The sequence below is a fragment of the Rhagoletis zephyria genome, unplaced genomic scaffold, assembly GCF_001687245.7.
Source record: "Rhagoletis zephyria isolate East Lansing unplaced genomic scaffold, Rhagoletis_zephyria_1.1 Rzeph_scaffold_00153, whole genome shotgun sequence".
In the NCBI taxonomy this organism is placed as follows: Eukaryota; Metazoa; Arthropoda; class Insecta; order Diptera; family Tephritidae; genus Rhagoletis; species Rhagoletis zephyria.
The window spans coordinates 143,185-169,012 of record NW_016157237.1 but is presented as its reverse complement, the minus strand read 5'-3'; the positions used below and the strand labels follow the sequence as shown (position 1 = coordinate 169,012).

Sequence of the window (25,828 nt, the reverse complement as noted above, 5' to 3'; positions counted from 1 at the left end):
ATTTCCAGCAGCAGCCCAGTTGAAAATATTTTTTATTTCGTTAAAATTTATAAGAAGGATATTCAAAAGAAAGTTTTTTTCCAAGTAGTATCCTTATAGGTAAGAAAATATTTTACTTGATTAAAGTGTATGTATGTATGTATATGAGGAAAAATTGGGATTTTTATTTATTGATTTTATTTAAATTTTAAAGTTTTTCCGTACTTTTTTTTTAAGGAAAAGCCTGGTTAAGGAATTGTCTTTCATAAGAAATACAACATTAAAAAAACAATGTTTGCGTATTTATTTTAAATAGTAGCCTAAAGTAGTTAAGAACCTTTGTTAGCGGTATGATACATGTGTGTATATGAGCAAAAATTAGATTTTTTATAAAATAAAATTACAAATATTTTTCAGTATATTTTCTAATTCAAAAATATTCTTTGCATATTTGCATATTTCAAACAGTAGACTAAGTAGTTAAGAATATTTTTACTTGATTAAAATTTATAAGTGGAAAGATAAGGATTTTTTTACAAAAAGAAATGCAAACATGTTCTTGATGTGTATACTTGTTTTGATTTATAAAAAAAAAAAAAAATTTAGTATTTTTTGATATTTTTTAGTTTTGTTATTTCCTCTTTTTTGAAATATTAGTTTGACTACTTATGCTTGGTAAATCATATTTAATTTCTTATAGCATAGTTTCAAATTTTTACAGAAAGTTGCAGCTTGGAACTAAAGACTTAAACTAAAACTGTAATACGCAGTCAACTCGTTTTCCTCGCCTTTATAGTAGCCTACAGCGTTAACTCTACCGCGTACGCATCCGCAAAGTGTCTAAGTGCCTTGTTTGTGCTGTCGAGTGTTTAATACAAAACAAAAAAGTTGGGGCTATAAATACCATTGAGCAAACAACAGTGAAATAGCGGAAAAATATTTAGTGAAAACTGAAATCAAGGCTAAGAATTTTGTATGTTTCAACCGCGTTCAAAACGGACTTTATCGAAAATACAAAACCCAACACATCCAACATAATATTTTATTAACTCAAAAGCATCCCATGAAATGGCGAGGAATGTGCAATCATCTGCAGCCACACAAAATAAATCCGATATTAAATTTTCCGCACTTTCGACAAGTGACGTTCCCGCAGTCAACGATCCACTCTTCAAACACTGTGTGATCCCAGTGGACGAAGGAAATGATATCCAGAAACCTAAAAGCCTTACTTTGTACGATTCGTGCGATTCCATCAATTTAAGTAACACAGCTAAAAGGAAGCCAAAGATACCGGATGGTGGCTACGGATGGGTCATAGTCATGGCTTCCCTCATCATCGCACTCATCGCCGACGGTTTGGGCTTCTCTTTCGGCCTTATCAATTCCGAATTGCTCGCTTACTTTGGAGAGTCAACCTCGAAGACAGCCTGGATTAGTTCGTTGTTCTTTTCGGTGCCACTGCTAATGGGACCAATTTGGTCGAATATGGTTGATAAATTTGGCTGTCGAAAAATGACCATATTTGGTGGCTTACTAGCATCCTTCGGTTTTGCGCTGTCTTCGCTTGGCAATTCAGTTGGAGTGTTGATGCTGACCTTCGGTATTATTTCTGGATTAGGTGTGGGTATTGGCTATGTCACGGGAATAGTATCCATCACCTTCTGGTTCGATAAGAAACGCACCTTTGCTACGGGTATTGCTGCATCCGGCACTGGCATCGGTACCCTGCTATATGCGCCCCTAACTCAGTCGTTAATCGAAGGCTATGGCTGGCGCGGTGCTACGCTTATACTTGCGGCCACAATGTTGCACACTTGCGTAAGCGGCGCACTGATGCGCGACCCCGATTGGCTAATAGAGGAAAATCGTCTGCAAAGTCGTTCCCAAAGTGCGACAAGCTCAAGCGCGTGTCTCGATGAAATCAAAAAACTACTTGATACTGGTGTGACAAAGGAAGCTGTACTTGATACGCTGGTGACTAAAAATAACACCGAAGCTAACCAGCGAATAAAAGATTCGCATGAGCGCATCATAAAACGCTTTGGTAGCGAGATATTTTTGCCAACTTTTTTGTGTTCTCAGGATTTGGTGGCTAGCATGTATGGGGTGAAGAGTATGAGCTGGCGCTCTCTACGACATAAGGATGCGCCATCACGCGAAAATTTGATATCGATGGCTTCGGCAGCTGTCAAGCCTACAGTGTCTGTTATTGCTTTGCACGACGACGAGTCGAGCACACCATTCGAAAGACTACAACCAGCTGATTTGCGAAAAAGTGCGACTTCTCTCATATCACTTAAAAACGACGTGTCCTTAGTTCTAGATGGCAGCACAAGAAAAGTAAGTCAGATTCCAGCATCTGTTTTGAAGTCGGAAAATGATGTAGCGGATAGGCCACCGACAAAGCGAGCACGTGCGGATAGCGTTATCGGTATGCGGCGATTTTCGAAGAAACCCTCCTCACCACGAAACACATTAGTACATAACTCTGATTTTCTTAAGAAGTTAAGAGTACACCGCAATCCAATACATTTATATGCTGCCATGTTGAACACACAACGACATCGAACACGTGCCACATCGTGTCCGAATATCTGCAGAAATCTTGTGACAGCGCCTGTACAGAAGGAAGAAGAACAGGTAAGTTGTAAACTTGATTTAAGAAATTATTTTTATTCATAAAAAACTGCATTTTTGAGGGTATTTTGAAATCGGTCCAGCTCGCTTAAATCTTAATATTTTTCCGAAATATTTTGGTGGACGTCTTAGAATATAATAGATTTTACAATTCCAATGGAATGACAGTACCGATTTTTCTTCTTTTTTTTTTGTATGGGGAGTGATGCAGTCTAATGTACATATATACCTACCGTGCCGGAAGTGACAAAAAATTGCCAATAGGAAAAAGAAGAAAAGGTTTGCAAAACTTTTACTCCAATATTCATACATAAGGCTATATATTTGAAGCAGCTTTAGTGTCTACATACATATAGCTTATTTTATCGCCAAGGAGGCTTATAGCGCAGCAACCGCCAGATGCTCTCCTTAAATTAGGGAGAGCTGATCTAAGTTTCTAGTTAAATTTACATTGTAAGTCGCCGTTATTGTTTTTAGATCACTCAAAATTTAATTTCTTTTTATATAAATTTTCTTACATGCTAAGTGGGCTGGATTAATGAAGAGCAGTGATAGTTCCTTATCGGTCACTTAAAATTCCAAGTGTGCATTAAATGTGTCGTTATAAAAATCGTATGTAATATGTAGTACGTAAGCGATTGCTTTTTATTTTTTGTATGCTTGGAAGTACCCTCTAAGGAAATCGGCTGGCCAAGAGATTCGCTATACTGAAATATTAAAAGGGCACTAGCCTAGGACCCAATAAGCCCTGTAAGCACCATTTTTATAAGCTTTATCTGGATATTATATGCACTTAATGAGTGAGATATTAAAAGGCTCATTTAGCTTTGTAAACATCTGGTCCAAGGAATGTGCACTTAGCGTCAATGCCATCAAGACCGAAATGGTACTCTTCACGAGAAAGTATGAGATTTCTCTATTGAAATTTGCCATCTTAAACAATGTAGAGCTAATTCTCTCAAGCTAGGTCAAATATCTTGGAATTACTCTAGACATGAAACTTGGCTGGAAGCGAAGTATCGAAGACCGCACCAGGAAAGACAGTACCACCTTGTGTGCCTGTAAAACGGCTCTTGGAATAAAAAGAGGAACAAAATTACTGTACACAACGATAGTAAGACCCATTATCACCTACGGAGTCACCGTATGGTGTTCTATAAATCGAAAAATTTTAACTGACACTTTGTAAAGGTTTTCAAATCTTTCTATTTAATTTTTTATGAATACATACGTCCCTTTGTATAAAATCGATTCTTAATTAAATTAATTCTTAAGTTATTATAATTTATTCTTTGTTTCAGACTTGGTACGTACGTTTCGTTGACACCATGAAGACGACGTTCGATTTATCGCATTTTGCGGATATGAAATTTACATTATTCAATATATCAATATTGTTTTTGTTCATTTGGTAAGTAAAATCTTTTGTTAATGCAAATACTTATAAGCATTTCCACACAATGGTCAACCAGGACCGAGAACTAAAATGAGCAATCTGTTGTATGGGAGGTATAAGTTATAGTGGACCGATTTTGACGGTTCCGACAAATGATTATTACATTGGGTCTAATCATTGAACTCGTGTCGATCGAAAAATTTTAAATTTTTGTACAAAAAATTATAGGAAAATTTCATGATTTCCGATCGACGCGAGTTCAATGATTAGACCCATTATAAAAATACACTCGCTTACCAAATTTCGCTAAATCGACACAGCTCGACGTTCTGATTATTTTGGCAAACATTTATGTGGGTCAATATTTTCTTCTTCTGATACTTAAAAACATCGGACCAAATTTAAAATACCATTTCATGTTCATGAAAGGTATAAAAAATTATGGAAAAATCGTACGTTCGCGACCGGTACTTATGCTTATAAATAAAAAACTAATTGATACCTTGTTTATACCGATACATAAAGCGCTTTGATCCAGTTCGCTGTGATTCAAAACGGATGCATAAACCAAATTTCAATGCGCTCTGAATTTCAAAAGTGTATTGACTCGTATTTGAATTCAAATCGGTTTTTTATTTCTCACATCGGTTAGAAAACAGGTATAAACACATCACTCATTTGACGCGAAGTGAAAATAGTCTGGCTTTCTCTATACAGCCCATTTTGAATTTGAATTATTATTTAAATAAATTTGACTTATTGTTCGCTTCCATTTCGGTCAATCGCGCAAATCAATTATTAAAGAAATATCGAAATAAAACAACACATTTTGTATAATTTTGAATACGGTTTCTGCGAGTGCACTGTAAAAACATATGTAGGTATAAACGCTAAAAGAAATATGTGTTGAGTCAAATTGCTTTTTTGTTAATGCGGTTCTTGCGTAGGTATAAACAAGGTAAGAGATATTTCAACGCACAATCTACTTTATTCCACTTTAATATAAAATTAATCGTTTTAGAATATTCTGTTCCATTTAACACTTTCTTACATTTCTCAATTTGCAGCCAAAAGCGACTTCCATTATTCGTACATTCGCGACCGCATTTTTATTGCTATCATTTTTATTTTTTTATTTGCTTCCATAAAATATTACACCTGTCATGAGACAAAAAGTAATTTCATTTACAAAGTAGGAAAGGTAGTAATATAGAAGGGCCAGTGCCCTCAAGCTCAGTTGTAGAAATACATATACAGTACATTTTAGATATTTACATACATTGCCAATTTTTATACAATTTTGTTACGTATAATTTACAAGGTCTGATGGTGCTTTGCGTTCAAGCCAACTTTGGCTAGATTTTTCTTTGTCTGGGAGCCGTCTCATTGTAGGATTTGTGTGCGTCAGTAGTCTGCTTGTGTGTCTTTTGCATGCTTTTTGTATTGCCTCGTCAATCGAATCGATTTCTAAGTCGCGGTGAATATCTGCGTTAGGTATGTATATACCATGGTGCATTAGTTATAGTCCTAAGTATTTTAGACTGTACTCGTTGCAGCATACTTAAATTAGATTTAGAAGCTGTTCCCCAAACTTCAATTCCATCTCTCCAGATCGGCGCAATTGTCATCTTATAAATCAGGACTATATTCTGCAGTGACAACTTGGACTGGGGTCCAAGCAGCCAGTACAGTTGTCTAAATCGATTTTTAATTTAATTTCATTTTTTCATTATGTGGTCCTTCCAGTTTAATTTTGAGTCAATTATTATGCCTAGGTATTTAGAGTTCAGAGTATTTAGATCCTGCCTTCTGCACCACGTAACTGACATTTTTTTCCAAAAATTGGATTTGCTCACATTGGATTTGAGCTATTGGCTCAAACTTTATCCATTCGTTCTGAAATATACTAGCCACAAATGCGATTGCTTTATAAAAAAGAGAACCATTTTGAAATAAGCGTTTTTTTACTCTAGAAAATAATACGCAGTTTTTGATTTTGTTGATACGCGGTTTTGTAGTTTATACGACGATATGTTAATTGTTTATCGGAGGGCGGTCTGTTCAAGCCGACTTCAGGTTTTTTTTTGCATACATTAGAAACTTTGAATTCAAAATTTGTGAAAGTCATTGGTGATACGCTAATCACAAAAAATCTAATGCTGAAATCTTAAATCGCAAGATTGCATTGAAAATAAGAAGACGAAAAAATAACAGCATAATGCGCGCATGATTTTTATTATAAAATAAAAAGAACAATTACGATGAAGTCTCCTTTAATAGTCTATATTTTATATATTTTTAATAAAAATAGTGCGAGTTACGTAAGTAACAAAAAATACTAAGCACTGAAATGATTTTTGATTTGAAATATTAGTTGTGTTTTCGTATTCTTCAGCCAAAAACATCCAGTAACTTGCCAGTAACCAAATTTCGGAGAGTAAGCTAATATTCACTCCCAATGAGAGAAATATGCAAGAAGGTATGAAAACGCAAAACCAGCTAGAAGTTGCAAGTTTTATGAACAGCTGATTAATTTGTTATTTTTCGGCGCAATTTTCTATGAAAAATAGTATTTCCCATCTTATTATATATTTAAATAAGTTTATTTTGTCAATTACAACTCTAAAAGCATCACCAACAATTATTTTGGTAATATGAATTGCATTAAGCATCATGTCATCAGCTACTTTTCTTACTAGCAAATAGTTACTAGTAAAAATGTAAATGTAAATGTCAAGTCTCTCTCTTTTGCTGGTTTCTTGTAAGTGATTGCTTATGAAAACGCTATTCAGTAAAAACCAGTCAAATTAGTACTAGGTTTTACTGGCTAGTGCATACGCGAACAGGGCTATTATTACATTGGTATAAATACTCCGATTTATTGTTTTGATATTATCAAAGTGGCAATTTATAAAATTTCAAACAATTTTATTATCCGTCAATAGCAGTTCATTGAAACTACCTTCTTTTTTGCATCATGGTTTTTATTATGCAACATTTATTAATAGGAATTTTTCTCTATTTTAACATTAAGAATTTTTCTTTTGAATTTTTTTTTTTTTTTTTTGAGAAACCTTACGATTGATTTCAACTAGCATTTATTATGTAACATTTATGTATTAATAGGAACAGGGCAGTCGATTTTCTTCAAAACCGCTACTTTCTCTGCACTGTGCATTAAAAAATTTAGCAAAAACAAATAAAAACTTAAAAATTGGACTCAAATGAAAAGGTCTTTTGTTAATTGTATAGGCTTTCATTGAACAAATTTAACTTGGTTGAAAACGAAAGCTGTGGAGTGTTATGACCAGCAATTCAAGTTTCGATTCACTGTGGGCTCTCCAACGACCAAGAGATTAACTGTACATTGGAAGAGCTCGATTTTCTCGTTTTAACCAGAATATCGATCCTTCTTGTCGCTCAAGATGTGGTGGAAAACTCAACAAGGTGTTCCGCAATTGGCCCTTTAATGGTCGTATCTGCAGCGGCAAAGTGTAGACAGTCCTTCAGTTACTTCCTGTACATTCTGTCAAATCTCATTACATTTCTAAAGGATTGCATCCAAACATACTATTTTGTTTTTAGAATAAAAAGGCATAAAATATTTTAATACAGTTTTATTTTAACATTTTAATCGGATTTTCTAGAACTGTTTTGACTATGCAGTTTTGTAGCCCATCAAATTTTAGTATAATAAAGTGCAGGCTTGAAGTAGCTTTTCTTTCTTCCACACAAAGTATGTTAAAAATTTTTTAGTATGGAGAAAATGGAGCAACACCTTCCACAAAAAAAAAAATACCACATAAAAAAAATCTATACACTTATACGTCCCGACTTTTAAAAAATATTCTGCGGAACAATTTTCTCAAAATCGGTACGAGGCACTTTCCATTTTTGGTGTACAGATGAGCGAACAAAATTTTCCCTTCATCAAAAGCCATTACATGGACTCAAAGACGCTGTATAGTTTGGAGTTTACTATGCATTTAATAAAAAAAAAAAGTTCTTAATACACTTTTTATGCAAAATTGTTCATTTTTGTTTTTTTTTTTCAATTTTGAAATTTTATAATTTTTGTCTATCATGTTGGCTTCGCCATTTTGATTTCATGAAATTGCCCTACGGCATTCAAAACTATATCGATGGCTGAATGGAAGATCGACCTATCTCGGCAGCCAGTTCGAAAACGCTCTATCTCAAAAAACTCTTCAAGAACGCCCTATTTCAGAATTTAATTGAAAAACACCCTATCTCAAAATTCGGTTCAAAAACGCCCTATCCCACTTCAAAATGTATTGAAAATATGCTGATATAGGGCGTTTTTGAAACGAATTCTGAAATAGGGCGTTCTTGAAAAGGTTTTTGAGATAGAGCGTTTTCGAACTGGCTGCCGAGATAGGTCGATCTTCCACTCAGCCATCGATATGAAATAAGCTTTCATTTGCACCATCGCACAATTTTTAAGGATCAAATTTTCTTAATTTCTAATATACCATATCCTTTTCTTACACACAGGTTTATTATACCATACCTTTACCTGCCGGAGTATATGAAAATCCATGGTTATGAAACGTCGAACAGTGCGCAACTAATCTCGGTTATTGGTACGGCGCAAACATTTGGCATGATCACTCTGGGCTATTTGGGTGATCGTCCTTGGATGAATGTCAATATCTGCTATGCGGCGTGTATGGTGGGTAAGTATGTACAAAATACAGCTGTGTGTTCGACTAGTACTGTTATTAAAATTTGGCTATTAATCGCTAAAGCAACACAAATTTTTCCAAAGCTTTTTATATGTTTGCACATATGTTTACATTATTTTCAGTGTGTGGCATATCGGTGCTGCTAATGCCCTTTCTTGTGTCCACCTATAGTTTGTTGTTGTTATCATGCGTCATATTTGGCTTCACATTTGCTAGCTCATTTTCATTTACACCCAGCATTTGTGTCAGTATTGTGGATTTAGAAGATTTTACATGTGCCTACGGATTAGTGCTGTTGGTACAGGGTGTCGGTATGATTGCAGGACCCCCCATCGCTGGTGCTATTTACGAGGTAACGCTGAGGTAAGTTAGATTTTTGTAAAGAACGTCTAAAGTGAAAATTGAATTTTTTTTATACATATGTAAATATCAATAATCATTTAATAAGATATTTATTTTTTCGTTCCATTACAGCTGGGATCAGGTGTTTTATTTTGCCGGCGTATTTATTTTCTTATCTGGTGTGGCTGCTTATTCGATAGAATTCTTTAAGAAACTGGAGAACAGCGGCATCAAGCAGCTAAGAAATCTCAACTAGTTCATTAAATTTGTTTGTTAACAAATTAAAAAAATTATAGTAAATACGGATAGAGTTATAAGCAGAGTGAATACTTAGTTAGAAATACGAATAGATATGTAATGTTTTTAGTTATAGATTCGCAAATACATAGGTATTTATTAGAATATAAAATAGAATAAATACAAATATTTAAGTATAAAAACGGATTTCAGTTCATTATCTGGAAAGCAGCTGCATACTGTTATAGAAAATTTCCTCATCAAGTGGTCTGAACCTATGCAAGGTTATCTGAACTTGGTTTTAAACTGGACTTTTGTGGACTCTTTCAAAAAGGAGCACGTTAGGTGAAAATATGCCTCATCGCTGATGATGGTTTTTTTGAAAAATCGGCACCAACTGATTGTCCCCACTGGGAAACTAGGAATTTAGAATGTACATTTGGTATCAGACATACTTCTGAGCCGCTTTTCAAAATAAGTTACGCAGTATGTAGAGCAGTCGCTCGGAGTTATTGCAACTGACAGCGTAATGCGTCGTCGGAGGTGTTCATTTTGTGATTTACTAGTAGATGACATTGGTCATGATGACAATTTTGGTATTAAAAACTGAGAGAATACATGGATTACCTCGTAAGGTGCTTACCTATTTTACGAGTGGGTTGTTCAAGCATCCAGTTTTTATGTTGGGCAGAGATTGGGCTGCGTCCCAGGCCTGCGGAATAGTAGCGCGCACTGCTAAACACTACAGTACAGCGTTCGTCTAAGGCCAAAAACATAGTGGAGCGTCGAGCAAAGCGTCGATTTCAAACGCATAGTGAAGAGCAAAGCGTACATACACTTTTTTAATTGAAGCTTTGCTCACCGCTCCACTATGTTTTGACTCTAAGTGGTGACTATACGGCGCTGAAAACGTGTTAACATAGGTCTTTTGGTAAAATCTGCTGAACGGTGTAGTGTAGGAAAGATTATATTGCTGTCACCCGCAAAAATCACGCAGAACGACTATTTTATTTGGAATCACTTTTACGCGTTGTTCAATTGAGTATCGCTCCATGACTAAGTTTGCATGTAGTAACAATTGTTTGAAAATAAAAAATAAAACATTAACATATCACAAATAATTTCTTTCAAAGACATGCATCACCCATGAATCACGAGTTCCACCTTTCGAGCGTGAGCTCTCAATAGCATGTGGTAGTAAAAACCTGGACTCAATCGAGTTAGCTTTGGTTGGCAGTGGGAATGCTGATCACAAAATGCTGATCCAGATAGAAGATACCAAAAAAGACATTTGGTGAATTTTTAAACGAATTTCCGAAATATGGATTGTAGACGTACAGATTTCGACGATGTGCCATATTCAGTAGCATTTTTCGTTCTTGGAGAATGTGTTTTGTTGTTCCAAATAACAATAAACTCTGTTCCAGCTACAGTCGGGTCTATGCCGCCGGACTGACCAAAACACTGACCAAGAACTGTTACTTCAGCAGGATTCTCCAAATTTTCTTGTTTCTACATACTGGGCAGGTGTCTGCGATCTCCGGTTTTAATGTGGTTCTAATCTCGCGTGGGATTTCAAATTGGCTCATATCGATAGGTGGCGGCCGGTCACAGAGGACTATATTTCCGTAACGTCGTCGCGTTGCGGATATAACTGCTTGCCAATGGCGGTTCATCTCTCTGTGTCAAACTGTAGTTAGGATGAGTTGTCCTGTGGCATCCTAGCAGGAAGACTGTTGACAGCAGTGTTTTGTGTTCCTTTACCCGGAACATTGCTGTCTCGTCATGTAAGCGTTATTCGGTGGACAAAAAGAGATATTCGGTTGCGGTACAGAGTGCGGTCCTCATATGTCGCAAGCAGGCTTTCTTTGTTTCTGCTTCGCAGCTTATTGCAAACCATAGCAGGGTGTGCCGAGAAGGGCAGAATTCTGTCAAACGTAACACGAAGTATCATTGGGTGGTTGACTGTCGGCATCTTGACTATGTCAACGAGCATATACTTACATATCGTCGTTTAAAGTACAAAACCGTGTATCGTGGTTCTGTAAAACCTCGTAACTGACATTTGTGCCAAAAAAGATATTTGCTCACCGGAAGTTCCTGGCATCAAGCCCTTATCCGTTCATGGTACTAAAATATCGATACTTAGACTTTAGAAGAGAAGGTAATAAGGATAAAAGAGAGAGAGAGACAAGATTTATCCTATAAAATTCGCCAACTTCAAATACAAGGTTTTGCATTTTCTTGATACGCGGTTTTGTACTTTAAACGACGATATAATTCCAGCCTCATTTCTTTCGCCCAGATGTAGAAAATTGTTGCTGTTTAATAAGCAGCCGAGATTTGTAAGGTGCGCGCTAGGCAGGTCCTGGAGGTAACGGGTAAGCAATGAGGAGAGCAGTCATCAACGTATGAGACTATGGAGACTCCTTGAGGTAGAAGGTAAAGGTTAAACAGAACTTGAGATATTACTCCGTTTCGTGGCATAATTGATGATGTCAAAGGACTTTGACAGGTCAAGTGCAAATATGATGGTAGACACAGGGGCGCTTTTGGTTCAAACCGTCCGTTATTTTTATTATGATGGGGTTAAGTGCAGTGGTAGTGCTATGTAGATTCCTAAATCCGAACTGATGTGAAGCAAGTTTCACATGTTGAGCTAATTGCGGGAGGAGTAGCGCTTCGAGGGTCTTAGCCACCGGGGAGAGAAGAGTGATCGGTGAGGATTCACCCAAATCCGCGCTTTCCCCAGGCTTTTGCACGAGGATCACTCACGAGTTTTTTTTTTGGATATCCGGGATGATGTGTATGGTTAATGGCGCATTAAGAAGTTTGGTAAGCTACTCGACTCCTGTGGCGTCCAGTTGCTTTAGCATCGGCACAGAGATGGCATCTCGGCCCGACAGATTTCGTGGCATTGGTCTTGTGAATTGTATATGGCACTTTTTTGGGGGTGAATATTGGTGGACTGTCAGTTACCGCGAGCACTTTATGGAGTCGGCGTGCATTTATTCACCGAATTTGATGGCCGCATGGTTATCGTACTTCGACGGGTTCTAGAGGGGCTTTACCGTTATCCACAGCTTACTGACGTCTCCTCGATGATTGCATGATTTGAGGTGCTGCAACTATGTATTCCGCTTTGGGTTAACGAGACGCTTGGTCTCAGCGTTTAGGCCTTTGGTGCTAGGATCGTCAGAATTGGCTCGCCTGGTTCGGTCTTGCAGGTCAGCGAGAACTGCCGCTTCTGTTGGGAAGACTGGTTGGATCTCCGGTGTTCGTTCGTTTGGGATGAAGCGGGCGGCTGCTGCGTTTAGGACTGTGCGGAACTCGCGCTCAGTTCGGCGGGCGCCAGTTGAGAATGGTAGGGCACGTGAACGGACGCTCACATAGTTAGTATTGTTTAACATCTCAGGGTTGTCGGTTCAACGTTCACCATATCGATCCGGACACCCCGGCCAAGGACAATCAGACCAGTACACCTTCCCGACTTAGCGCCAGATGACACCTTCGAACCCATCGCCGGCTTGTGTTAAAGCCCTAATTGCCTCTGCCCTTAAACAGAAGACCAGAGTGTATGTAAAAAGTTAATAATCGCTTTCAAAGTAAACCGGAAAAGCTAGATTTATTTTCGATTTGTTTGTGTATGAATTTATTTATTTTATTTAGTCCCATATCAAACTTTACTTTCTTAGTAATTCTTCTCTTACAATGATTATTTTCTTTTGTTTTTTTTTTGATTTATGTAATATTTATTTCTTAAATTATTTGCAAATGTTTATGTAAAATATTTATTTAGGCAATAATTCGTACGATAGCAATGTAGAGGTGGGTAACTCAACTCAGAGTTGAGTTATTGAGTTGATTCCTATAAGTGAGTCGTTAACTCAGACTCCCTGTCCAAAAAAAATGTAACTCAGTAACTCAGTTGATGCCGTAGGGCTCACATGAATCAATTGAATCATAGTGGCTCATATTTGTCCATATAACTCTCTCGCTTCGCCACAGTGTTTAGCATGGCAAAGTCTTGCATTTTGTTTTTGCACGAGGCGAATTTATACAAGGTGGTGGCAAGAATACAACAACAACAACCACATGTATTTTATATTGCGGGTGTTATGTCAAATCTCACAAATTCTTATAATTTCGTTTTCTTTTTAGTTTTTCTCGAAATATGTATGTATGTAAGATATATAAAGATGTGCATATCAAATCAATTGCCTTTCCAACCATATCCACATTTTGAAATTCGGTACAATAGGTTTCGAAATATAAGCTTTTGAAAATATTGAAAATTCCACCTTTACCCTCCCCCTAGCACCGCCCTATTAATTTGCACACAAAAAAAATTACACCTTTAAAATCAGTAGAAAGGAGCTGACCACGCCCACTTTAAAGTTTTGTTTTATCTCAACGGCCGCTATACCGCATCTATGCCTCAAAACGAGTCTACGATACGAATGAGTGTAACATACAAAGAGTCAAATGAGTTAGTTGAATGAGCTGACTCCTTAAAGTGAGTTGGAGTCATTGAGTCAACTCCTATAAATTTGCTGAGTTACCCACCCTTATAGCAATGTTATATGTATGTATGTATATATTGTTATGCATGTCTGTATGCACATAAATGTAAAGCCAAATGCGCATACATATGTATGAGGCCATGAGGGCCAGAGTAGCCTGTCATTTTGAAAAAAGCTACATTTCTAGAATCGAAACGGGAATAGTTCGAGCCACGCCCTTTTAGTATTTTTTTTTGCAAAATATGTAGCATCACGTGCAATGAACGTTTTAGTAAAATTCCGCATTTATTTTTTATAGATCCTTCTTTCTCATATTACGAAAAAAAAAAATTTGTAAGTAGGCTCCTCTGACCCTCATGGTCCCATATGGATGTTGTATGTATATAATTTAGATAGTTAATTAACTAATTAATGCCAATCGTAATTTAGTATGAAAAAATCTAAGCAAAAATTTATGCGAACAAAATCAAACATATCGATGGCTGAGTGGAAGATCGACCTATCTCGGCAGCCAGTTCGAAAACGCCCTATCTCAGAAAACTTTTCAAGAACGCCCTACTTCAGAATTTTATAGAAAAACACTCTATCTCAGAATTTTGTTGAAGAACGCCCTATCTCAGAACTCGGTTCAAAAACGCCCTATCTCAAACGAAAATACATTGAAAATAAGCTGAGATAGAGCGTTATTCAACCCAATTCTCAGGTAGGGTGTTTTCCAATAAAATTCTGAAGTAGGGCGTTCTTGAAAAGTTTTCCGAGATAAAGCGTTGTTGAAAAATTTTCTGAGATTGGGCGTTTTCGAACTGGCTGCCGAGATAGGTCGATCTTCCACACAGCCATCGATATACAAATTATGAGCAGGGGCCGGAATGATGGCAGGACTGATTCATTCAGGACATTGAAAATGCGAACGAAGAATAAATAACTGCATTTTAGATTTCGTTCTATTTTCTTTTCGTCAGTTAATGATTGAAGCGAATTCTATAGCAATTACTTCCATTTTTTTACAATGCACAACAGCAAAACAACGAACGGGCAACACGGACGCAACGCAAGCACAGGAAACATTTGTTGTTTAGTTCATATGAGCTCGCCGTAAACGTAACTATGTATGTACATAATACGTAGTCATACAAATGAACGCACATAGATATTACATATGTGCATATGCATGTGCCTCTCAAAATACTTGTGGCGTTTATTTATATATGGGCATGTTTATCCACTTATGTATGTACGTATGTATGTATAAAATCTTTAACTTCAGTTTTGCATAATTAGAATGTATGCGTTGCTCATATTTATAGCGTATTTAAATTTTTTTTCTTTTTTAATTTGTAGTTCAATAAATAATCAATCAATCAGTATAGCTTTAAAATATATCATATTTTTATGTATTTAATTTTATGCATATAATTTGGTTTTTGTTATTTCTGAAAGCCCATTTAAATCTTTTGGTTTATCTTTTCTTTTTAATTCTAATAGCGGCAATGCGTTTACAGCAAAACTTACTTTATCGCGCTAAAAGTCTAAGAAAATGTTTGCGCGAATATAATAAAAAATTGGAACTGGAAAATACAACTACTACGTACTATCAGTGGCTGCGGCTACTGTGGTATTAATTTTTTCTTTGGGTTATGCACCATAATTTCCGTCATTTTTAATCCAATTTTGATCTATCTTAGTCGTATTCTTATCGATTTCAATAACTCTAATAATTACGGTATCAATTCAGAGGTTTTAAAAGACTTTATTTGGTTTGTGATGTTCTACTTGCGTGCAATTGATCTGTATTGTAAATGTAGGTATTTTTAGATTCGTTTCATTTCTTAGCATTTAAGTATATGGTGAAATGTTGTTTTCTCTCCCTTACAAACATCCCACTTTTTATATTGATTTAAAACAAATATAAACAAAAAATATGTAATGGACATTAGAAAAGAACAAACATGGTATATATAGCTATTAGTTGTTTATGGTTTTTTGTTTTTGTATACTAGAAAAAATCACTAACACCAGCCGCAGCTGAGAAGTGTCACTTAACAGCAACCGCTGCTAGCCGCCCCAGCCTGATTACCAGCACCCGGCAGTGAGGGATTTGTTGGGGAATGCTGTTGTCCAATCTTAATGCCATTTGCCTGCAATTGTATACCGATATTATGGTTAGTGTTGTCCATTTGTTATCTATTATAAATACGTATTTCTTTTACCTCATTGTTTATGTCGAAAACGCCTTCTTGTATTTTTTCGTAAATCTCTTTTGCGGTATTTATGAATGCCTCTTCTACATTGGCGGCTGTGCGAGCTGACGTCTCCATAAAAACAAGCCCGTGTTCGCGTGCAAAGGCTTCACCCTCTTCTTTTTTCACTTCACGTCGCGAATCCAAATCACTACAAAGAAAAGTATATGCATGCATTAATAAGGCGCATTTGAAAACCAATGATGCGTATTTATGTCAAGGAAATACTGATAATGAATATATATAAAGTACTTAAAATGAACTGGTAGCGAATGAATCATCGCTGTGGTGTCTAAGTGGCGTAATGGGAGACATGCCCTGTATGGTGTACAGTTGTATGCATGTATGTATTCCTGCAACAACTCTGTGTATATCAGCTGTAGCTTGTTTACCTAAAGGCAAAAATATGCCATACAACTTTGGTTGGACAAAAGTCTACTTTTGCTTTTGAAATTTCTTTTCGTTTACTGAGTTGGAATTTGGCCTAAATAACGATTGAAAATTCTTTTCTTTATGTGCTAATGAACTTGATAATATTCTAACAATTACAGTTTAGTTAAAGCAAGCACGTGATAGGTGAAAAATTTTTAATTCTTAAACCATTTCCGCTGCATTAGGGATAGACTTGCTGCTGCCAAAACTACACCTATGAAAAGTGTGGATATAGCACCGCTTTTCTTAAGTGTGGACAATTATGCTTTAAAGTATTAAAGGCCAATCGACATAAAAAAACAAGATTATATCCAGTATTTACATATTTCGGTTACAAACAAGACCTCAACATTTAGCGTATTTCCGGAAACGAATGACATTTTTTATACCAACCTTTTGTTGCCAATTAACATAATGACCATATTCGAATTCGAATGCTGACGGGCATCCTCCAGCCATGTAGTCAAGTGATTAAAAGTCTCGCGTCGTGTAATGTCATATACCAATAAAGCGCCGGCTGCACCGCGATAATATGAACGTGTTATCGATCTGCAATAAATTCAAGTTCTTTGTGAAAACTGTAATAGAGTTACTGGCTCATTACACTTACCTAAACGCTTCCTGTCCAGCTGTGTCCCAGATTTGTAGTTTGATTTGTTTGCCATCAATTGTAATCATACGCGCCCCAAATTCCACGCCAATCGTCAAATCATGCACTGGCTGGAAACGCTTATCAGTGAATTGCAGTAAGAGGCAAGACTTTCCAACACCTGAAAATATGGAAAAGTTATAAAAATTTGTTATTGTTTACTTAAGAATCGACCTATTAAAAATTAGTCATACGACAATTAGCAAGTGTAATTGCTTTGATTACGCTCGAGTCTGCGTATAATATTAAAAGCATACATGCATGCACTCAATAAAACCCTTTGAAGCAGCTGTTCAGCTTCGTAGATTCGCATACCATAAATTACATCAAACCAATTGAGTACACTCAGCGTCACCTAAACAATCAGTTCCTTAGCATATTTAGAAGGATAACTTCATGCTATAAACAAACAACCGAATAGAATCAGATATCAAATTATCCGCCCCTTCCCTTGCTCCAGCAAATAGTAACCCTTATTAAAACATGTAGCACGTATATATGTACATGTGTATATACTAGACTACAGCAACGCCCGCTACAATATCAAAATATCGATTTTCCAAACAATGCTTTCAAGGTATTGTCCTATGCTTTCGTCATCGCTGGTAGCTACAAACACCTGCAACTATTCCAGCACCAGCAAGATGGATAGTGCTCGGAAAGATGCCACTCTGGTTAGTTTTATATTCGAACGCTTAATTAAAGTTTGTGTTTCTCTAAATCAGTCGAGCGAAACATAAACGCATACCATGCAAAAAAGATATTGTAAAAGTTTAAGCTTCATATTTTGCTGAAGCTTGCATACATATGTTTAGCATGCAAAAAAAAATTCCAAGTAAAATTTTTTTCACTCTTTGTACACCCATCATAACCAATTTTTTGCACCGTTTGCAGACTCACCAGTATCGCCAATGATGATGTATTTAAATAAGTATGCGTACGACATTTTGTTTATTTAAATTCTATTTATTTTCTTGCTGGTAAATATCACAAAAAACTAATTATTTTCCTTAATTCTCGCACAATTGAAACGCAATTCGTGGAAGTCGTCCAGTTTTCACTTTTTCTTTTCTTTGTCAATATGTTTGTCACTTTGTTCTTATGTCAAACTGAAGGTTGCCACTTTAGTTTAATTTGGCTGTTATCATTAACCCATCAACGTTTTGATTCAAAATCCTAATAAGACTTGAGTCATCACTGTAAACAGCATGATAAAAATTTAGTAAGGTAGAACCGCTGAGAGTCACTTTTAAAATTCTTGACGTTTCCAAACAATTTAATTTTTAAATTTACCCACAAACTCACACACACATTTTCATTTTCAATCTCAAGCAACAACAATTTCGAACAATTTAATTTTTTCATTTTCACTTTTATATGATTTTAAAATGTTGGCAAACTTCAAAAAAAAAATCATGGCCGACAAATTGAGAGAACGGTTCTACCTTGGTAAACAGGTAGATAGGGTAATTTCTGACCAGGACGTCGATACAGGCGAGGAATGTAGATATCTACGTTCTCTGATACAGTTTCATCAAGCAAGTTTAACGGTAATTTTTTTTGCTGGAAATCGAAAACTACAGAAGTTACCAATGGTCAAAGTTCAAAATTAGAACATTTTTTAAATCCAAATGCAGTGAAAGCTCCCATAGACGGACGCTCTAATAAGCGAACATCTCCTTTAAGCGGACACATTCCTCGGAACGAACAATTTTTGGTTTTTTTCTATACAAAATGCTCTCCCATACACGGACTTTCCGATAAACGCGGACACTCAAACATGTCTAGTTATGAAAAAAATCTCCGATAAGCGGACACGAAGCTCTAATAAGCGGTCAATGTTTTTTCGGTCTGATGTTGACTCTTGCACATGTCCATATGTAAATATACACAAGTACTTACGTCCATATTCAAAGATGTTCAGGCCGATTCTGAACTCTGAACAGAAACTCCCTGGGAGTTTTCTCTCTTTTCCCTTTCCTCCTATCATGAATAAAAATTCCCTGAGAATTTTTTATATTAAATGGCGGAGTTGATCTGGCAAAAAAGTGTCAAAAGATTTTTCGAAGCTCGACCCAAATTTTCGGGGAAAATTCTACTCCCTGGGAGTTAATTATTGGAGGATTTCTTTCTGGGGTAAACAAATTCCCGAAGAACAAACTGCCCGGGAATATTAAGAATTGGGCTGGTTTTCTTAAAAAAAAAAAATACTTTTATTGTCCCATTCTTACTGTTTCAGTGAAGCGGGAAATAAGATTTGTCGGCACAAAAAGAAAACGCCATAAATTTGAATTTATTTTCCATTCATTCTGTTTTTATCAGTTGAAGGATAAATATTATTTTAATTTAGGAACCCGCAAACTAAATTTTTTAAATTTTAATATTATTTTTTGCAAAATTCACGTAAGCGGACATGTCCCATAGGCGAACAAAAAGTAGGTGACCATCGGTGTCCTCTTATGGGAGCTTTCACTGTATCTCGAAAACGAAAGCACGAATCTCAAAATTTTTGATATCATTCATAATGAAATATAATAAGATTTACATATGTTGTATGCACCCTCTAAAGTTTTAGCAAAAATCCATTATAACTAAAAAAAATACAAAACATTTTAGGCGAACACATGATTTTTTAAACGTTACCTCTTAAAATTTATTAAAAAATTGTATAACTCAAAAGTATGTGAAACAAGCTTTTATCCAAGAACGTAGATAACGTAGAACGTATTTATCAAGATAAAAGATCTGATAATTATTACTTGCCAAGAGCAATATGCGGTCTCCATGGGCAAAATTTGGCCTGATAACATTATCAAAATAAAAACTTTTGTCTGTAGAGATAGCAAGTTGCATAAAATGTGGCGAATATGGGCAAAATTTAAAATTGTATACAAGAAAACAAAAAATACCAATTTAGTACAGTTTTTTAAAAGCTAGCTGATATTTGATTGGCAAATCTTAGTTTGAACCAGCTGGCTCAATCGTTTACATTGCGTACCCACGACAGTCGGGTCTACGTAACCGGAACGACCCAGATTTATATTTGGCCAAGTATTGTCACTCCAGCAACACTCCCCAAAAACTCTTTGGGAGCTTGTATGCTGCTACAACAACAACAACAACGTTTAAATTGAATTTAAACCAGTCATTTTAACCGTGCACTGGAAAAAACACCTTCAGTGAAGTTAAATCTTAGTTCGTGAAAATACAGCCCTGTCAATGCACTTTTTGCCATACAACAACTCTGTATCAATGAATAAGGGAGTTGTCAAAAATTTTCATAAACACCCTGTACTTCCGATAGTGCATTCCAGTGAATGAAAATACAACCCTGTCAATGCAATTTTTGCCATACAACAACTCTGTATCAATGAATAAAGGAGTTGTCAAAAATTTTCCAAAACGAAAAAGCAGTGGAAAGAAGAGTGCGAGAAACTACATTTTTCGTATAAAAAATATAAAATATCAGTTTTAACTCACTATTTTTCATATCAAAATTTTCAAATCTAAAAATTCAATAAGCTTGTTGTAATCTGTATGCTGAAATTATAATAGTGGTGACATAAAAGCGGTTAACACGCCCAGTCTAGGGAGAGGAACGACACTTCAGTGGATCTTTCTTTTTCTTATAAGGGAAGAGTTAGAAGAAACATGAAGATGGCGGATAGCACGACGATTCTGCGAAGAAACAGACCAGGAACAAAAGCGAAGGTAAGCAAGTGTCCAGTGCCATGACAATTTGTGGAACAGAACAATTTACAAGGCAGTGAGGATGAATTCAAAATTGCATTAATTAAGATAATCGCGTAGCATATTGTGGTTTAATAATACATAAATGTGTTGCAGGATTTCTGTCGCTGGGCCGATGAGCCGCTGGAAGAAATGGACAGCACCTTGGCTGTGCAACAATACATTCAACAACTAATTAAGCGTGATCCATCAAATGTGGAGTTAATTTTGACGATGCCAGAAGCCCAAGATGAAGGTGTCTGGAAATATGAACATCTTCGGTAAGTATTGTACAATATTGAAAGCAAATGAATTGCATTACTCTTTCCGTTGTAAGTAATTCATTTTACATATAAATAGACAATTTTGCATGGAGCTAAATGGGCTTGCTGTGCGTTTGCAAAAACAATGTTCGCCTACAACATGCACACAAATGACAGCCACCGATCAATGGATATTCTTGTGTGCTGCACATAAAACTCCAAAAGAATGCCCCGCCATTGACTATACACGCCACACGCTGGATGGTGCTGCTTGCCTCTTGAATAGCAATAAATACTTTCCGAGCAGGTAAGTAATAAAAAATTGCAATTAGTTTAGACAATACTTGTGTGTGTGGGACTACCGTGGTCGAACGTTTAGAGGTACGCACTACCACTCCGTTGGTCGAGTGTTTAATCTTTGGTTCGAGAAACATACAAACAAAAAGTTTTTCCCCATAGCGGACGCCTCTCGGCGGGCAATGGCACACCTTCGAGTGCATTCCCGTCATGAAAACAGCTTCCCATTAAAAAACCAAGTGCCGTTCGAAGGCGGCGTAAAACTGTAGGTCCCTCCCTTTTGTGGGATAACATCTAGGTGCACACCGCAAATTCGAAGTGAAGCTCGGCCAAGCACTAGCAAATCGTCACCTGAAATGCAAAAATACGTAACAAACATCATCGCTGAAATGCAAAGTCATAGTTAATAAACAATTCAAAATTCACTTTTTGATTTATATGTTGGATTTCATCAAATTACAACTCCCCACATAATTTTTTGCATTTTTGGTGACCAAATGTACAAGTGCCTAAAATTTATATTATTTATTTATTACTTTGGTGTGTCAAAAAATTTCTTAAAGTAGTAGTGTATGTAAATAAGATGCAGAAACCAGGGCTGCAAACCACTCCAAAAATTGGTGCGGTGCGGAACCAAACCATTTTCTGGGGTGGTTTTCGGTTCGGTTTCGGCTTTTTTAAATAAAAACGGTTCGGTTCGGTTCAAAACCGGGTTGCAGCCCTGGCAGAAACAGTTGAAAAATAATAATTTTTCCCAATTAGAATGTCTGCGGCAATCACAAAAATGCAATTGCCAATATAGAAACTCAGTTGCCATAGTTTATACCATTTCAGACACTAGCAACGTCACTGAAGTTCGGTTGTCATCCGTAACGGAACCGTTATTCTACCCTGAAAAAGTTCTCATAAGAAACATTTCGTGTTCAGTGGAGGAACCAATAACTGTCGTTAATTAATATCAAAAAGCAGTTCAAATAGAATGCCTAAAAAACTAAAATTCCTTGCTAATGTACTCTTATTTAATATTTGTAGAAATATATTTGGTTTCAATACGTAATATTCATGCATGGTACAATAAATAGCATGATATTCATGTGCCCCTTTTTTAAATGTTTAGTTCTCAAAAAACTCATAAACGCATTTTTCTCTTTCTCTAGGGTTTCAATTAAGGAGTCATCGGTGACCAAACTAGGTTCCGTATGCCGTCGTGTTTATCGAATATTTTCTCATGCGTATTATCATCATGAGCCAATATTCAACGAATTTGAGGCTGAAACGTATTTATGTCACCGCTTTACGCATTTCGTTACGAAATACAATCTCATGTCGAAGGAAAATCTCATTGTACCAATCACTGCGGAGGAAAACGCAACGCCTGGCGAGAGTGAAGCTTAGAGCTTAAAGATACAAAGTGTGGCAAATGGTGTGAAAATGTGAATGTGGCATACAAAAAAAAAAACACAGCATCCATACATCCAAACACGAGATGAAGAGGCAAGAAAAAAGCACATTACAAAAGAACACATAATAGCAACAACAAAACAATAATAACTAGAGAAAATCATAAATAGAAAGCCAGTCATTAAATCATTATAATCACGAAAAAAATATTAAAAAGGAGGAATTATGAAATTATTGATAGAGGAGAAATTTAAAAAGGAGAATGTATTCAAACAATAAAGAATGGGAAGTAAATCTTTTTGATAAGCATATTTGGATAGGAAGCAGAGGAGAAAGAAATGCACGACTCGACGAAATGTACGTAATAGATGAAAATGCGGCGCAACCGAAGACAGTCCTAGTTGTAGGACGACCGTAAGGCTACCATTTAATGTTATATACTGCATATATAGTTTGACAACTGTTTAATGCAATTTAAAATGAGTATGTACACGTGCGGGAGTTTGCGTGCATATACTTTAAATTGAAATTATGGAGGGCGAATGTTTAAATATAGACATGAAAAAATATTTAATAACCAATTAAGAAGAGAAAAATGCAAGCAAGAAAGCAAAAAGGAAACGAAAAGCTGCTCTTAAAATGGCAGCTATGTTAAAATAGTATTCTTGTAAAAAAAATTCCTTTGGCTCAGTAATAAAGCAGACGGTTAGTACGTACGCGCACATCCACACACATACTCATATTAACTCGCTTGCATCTATCTAATTGAGATTGTTGTGCCAGATAATTAAAATTGAAACGGCATTGGCATCATTAATAAACAAAAAACATTTGCATTCTACAGCTGAAATTAGTTTCAGTTCAGGTTTAATTCATCCAGGAAAAGTAGCGCATGTCTGTAATCTATTATCATATTTATTAGAAATCATATGTATATGTATACTATATTAAAAAGAAAAATGTGGAATTCAACACAAAATGTTTATTTTTGTTTTTTGCCTACATATTTTAATGCGACATACTGATAACTAAACACAAAGTCATAAGAAAAATATCTGCAACCACGAATATGGCTAGACTATGATTCCCCAATTAATTTCAAATGAAAATGACGCTGTAATTTTTTATGTGAAGATACATATGTACATAAATACATACATGCATACATATATGTAATTAGAAATACTCAAATAGAAATTCCTAGGCATCAATGCATCAAAGCCCAAACGCTTAACATGCTTCAAGCCGCCAGACAGTCAAAACATCAATAGATGCCTGTCCATTTTAGTCCATTCGATATTTTCATTTAAAAGAAAAACCTTTTAATATTTTAATTTGTAGCAATTTACTTTCAAAAATAGTTTCATAAATAACCTTAACTTAAATAAACTAAATTGAAAAAAATTTAAGTAAACAGTAAATGATTAAACTTTGTAATATTCAAAAAAAAAAAAAACAATGAATACACCAACAAAAACTTAACGGATGTAACAAAAAAGGAGAAAAACAATTCATGAGGAACCAATACAAACACGTATTTATAGTCTCCAGTTTTGAATATTTAACAAACAAAAAACGCAAGAATATAAGCAAAATGACAACCATCAAACCACATATAATAACTCGAAATAAGAAAATTCATAAACAATAACAACAAAGAAGAAAAATATATTAATAAACGCTGTAATGAACATAAAAACAAATTAAATAAATAAAAAAAAAAACATAACAAATTAGTTTTTTAGTACCCAAGTGGTACATATTTAATCTTTTGGAACCATTAGGTAAATTTTCAGAGTGCATGTTAACTCTAGATCAGAAGTTAATTTGTCACTGTGAAATGAAGCTTTGAAACAATTGGATATTTGCCTCACTACAAACAATAAATGTTTTTAATGCTGGATTTTCACTAGGCATTAAATGGCAAAAATGGTAATGACAAAATTGGGTATTAAAAAATATTCGTGTCATTACGTTAAAAAAATAGTCATTAAATTTTTTGTCATTTCAATGCGTAGTGGAAAGGCACATTGAACAGGTAGTATCAGTATAGCAGCTGATTTCAATTTTTTTTTCAAATTATTTGGTCTCGAAAATGTCAAATATTTTTAATTTCTACTCACAAAATTTTTAAATTGTTGAAATCTATTTGCATGTGAATAGCAACTTTTGGAACGCTCGCCCAACTCAACAGCACAACCGCAGATTTCTGGGTCTTGTAAAGGATGGCTCAATGCTTCGAGAAGCAACAAATTTACTAAGAAAGAAAGTTTCATAAATTTTGACTTTTTATATTTTTTTTCTGTATTTCATATGGCACGCTTTGATTTAGAAGAAAAAATCAACAGTTTTTGACACTTTCGATACTAGAAGGACCAAAAAAAACACACGCCAATGTTGTTTTTGCTCTAATGCTACTACCTTTCTGTTTGAACGATACGAATAATAACACTGGGCAGCAAAATTTTGCGGCGGTTTTCTAGATATTTGGGATGATAAATAACAAAAAACCCATTTTCCCAATTTTTTTTCGAATTTCATAGTAGAATAACAATGCAATGTGTGTGAACAGCATAAAAATATAAAATTAGGTACCGCAAACACTAGTAGAAAAGGTTAGGTTGGGTTAGGTTATTCTGGCTGGCTGAACACCCCACCACCACCACCAATAGGTCCCTAGTGATGGCAGATAGAAATACAGATTTAGTTAGGTATACATCATTTAGGATGTAAACGGTTTTTGAGAATTTCAGCAGTGCTTGAAGCCCAAGTGTTGTCACGTCTTTAAGATTATTGAACTCTCGAGCTCCGAGATACTTCAATCGTCTGCTAGGGTATCCCTTGATGCCGTCACCATGCATTTCCTGCAAACTTCACTGACAGCAATCTTCATAACAATTTTTTTAAGTTTTGTCCGATTTCAAAAGCTAATAATAAGCTTTTCAAAGCGAGTTTCCACTTCTAACAACAAAAGCATAAAAAACATGCGCAGGT

At 35.7% G+C, this 25,828-nt stretch overlaps 3 protein-coding genes across 3 annotated transcripts; 2 read left to right on the top strand and 1 right to left on the bottom strand.

The window, feature by feature from the left end:
* The first annotated feature begins 625 nt into the window (after nt 1-625).
* On the top strand, nt 626-9,683 carry LOC108354008 (monocarboxylate transporter 14-like). The gene is made up of 5 exons (XM_017605205.1): nt 626-2,622; nt 3,921-4,030; nt 8,531-8,712; nt 8,844-9,084; nt 9,196-9,683. Exons 1-5 carry the CDS (start codon nt 1,048-1,050, stop codon nt 9,317-9,319), a joined length of 2,232 nt encoding a protein of 743 aa, XP_017460694.1. The 5' UTR covers nt 626-1,047; the 3' UTR covers nt 9,320-9,683.
* A 5,858-nt stretch (nt 9,684-15,541) lies between these two features.
* Nucleotides 15,542-18,268, bottom strand: Rab2 (RAS oncogene family member Rab2). Its single transcript, XM_017605298.1, has 5 exons — nt 18,045-18,268; nt 17,106-17,265; nt 16,889-17,044; nt 16,034-16,214; nt 15,542-15,961 (listed from the first exon to the last, which is right to left on the bottom strand). The coding sequence occupies exons 1-5, from the start codon at nt 18,088-18,090 to the stop codon at nt 15,863-15,865; spliced, it is 642 nt and encodes a 213-aa protein (XP_017460787.1). The 5' UTR covers nt 18,091-18,268; the 3' UTR covers nt 15,542-15,862.
* Nucleotides 18,269-20,509: 2,241 nt separating this feature from the next.
* On the top strand, nt 20,510-24,290 carry Mob4 (MOB kinase activator 4). The gene is made up of 4 exons (XM_017605287.1): nt 20,510-20,855; nt 20,991-21,154; nt 21,234-21,443; nt 22,591-24,290. Exons 1-4 carry the CDS (start codon nt 20,796-20,798, stop codon nt 22,826-22,828), a joined length of 672 nt encoding a protein of 223 aa, XP_017460776.1. The 5' UTR covers nt 20,510-20,795; the 3' UTR covers nt 22,829-24,290.
* The last annotated feature ends 1,538 nt before the right edge of the window (nt 24,291-25,828 follow it).

Bases quoted from the DNA above. Each gene is read 5' to 3' on its own strand.
- Mob4 (XM_017605287.1), top strand. From the start codon at position 20,796: ATGAAGATGGCGGATAGCACGACGATTCTGCGAAGAAACAGACCAGGA. The intron at 20,856-20,990 runs GTAAGCAAGTGT...AATGTGTTGCAG, and splicing joins GACCAGGAACAAAAGCGAAG to GATTTCTGTCGCTGGGCCGA. The intron at 21,155-21,233 runs GTAAGTATTGTA...ACATATAAATAG, and splicing joins TGGAAATATGAACATCTTCG to ACAATTTTGCATGGAGCTAA.
- Rab2 (XM_017605298.1), bottom strand. From the start codon at position 18,090: ATGTCGTACGCATACTTATTTAAATACATCATCATTGGCGATACTG. The intron at 17,266-18,044 runs GTGAGTCTGCAA...CCATATTTTCAG, and splicing joins CATCATCATTGGCGATACTG to GTGTTGGAAAGTCTTGCCTC. The intron at 17,045-17,105 runs GTAAGTGTAATG...AATTTATTGCAG, and splicing joins GCTGGACAGGAAGCGTTTAG to ATCGATAACACGTTCATATT.
- LOC108354008 (XM_017605205.1), top strand. From the start codon at position 1,048: ATGGCGAGGAATGTGCAATCATCTGCAGCCACACAAAATAAATCCGAT. The intron at 4,031-8,530 runs GTAAGTAAAATC...TCTTACACACAG, and splicing joins ATATTGTTTTTGTTCATTTG to GTTTATTATACCATACCTTT. The intron at 9,085-9,195 runs GTAAGTTAGATT...GTTCCATTACAG, and splicing joins ATTTACGAGGTAACGCTGAG to CTGGGATCAGGTGTTTTATT.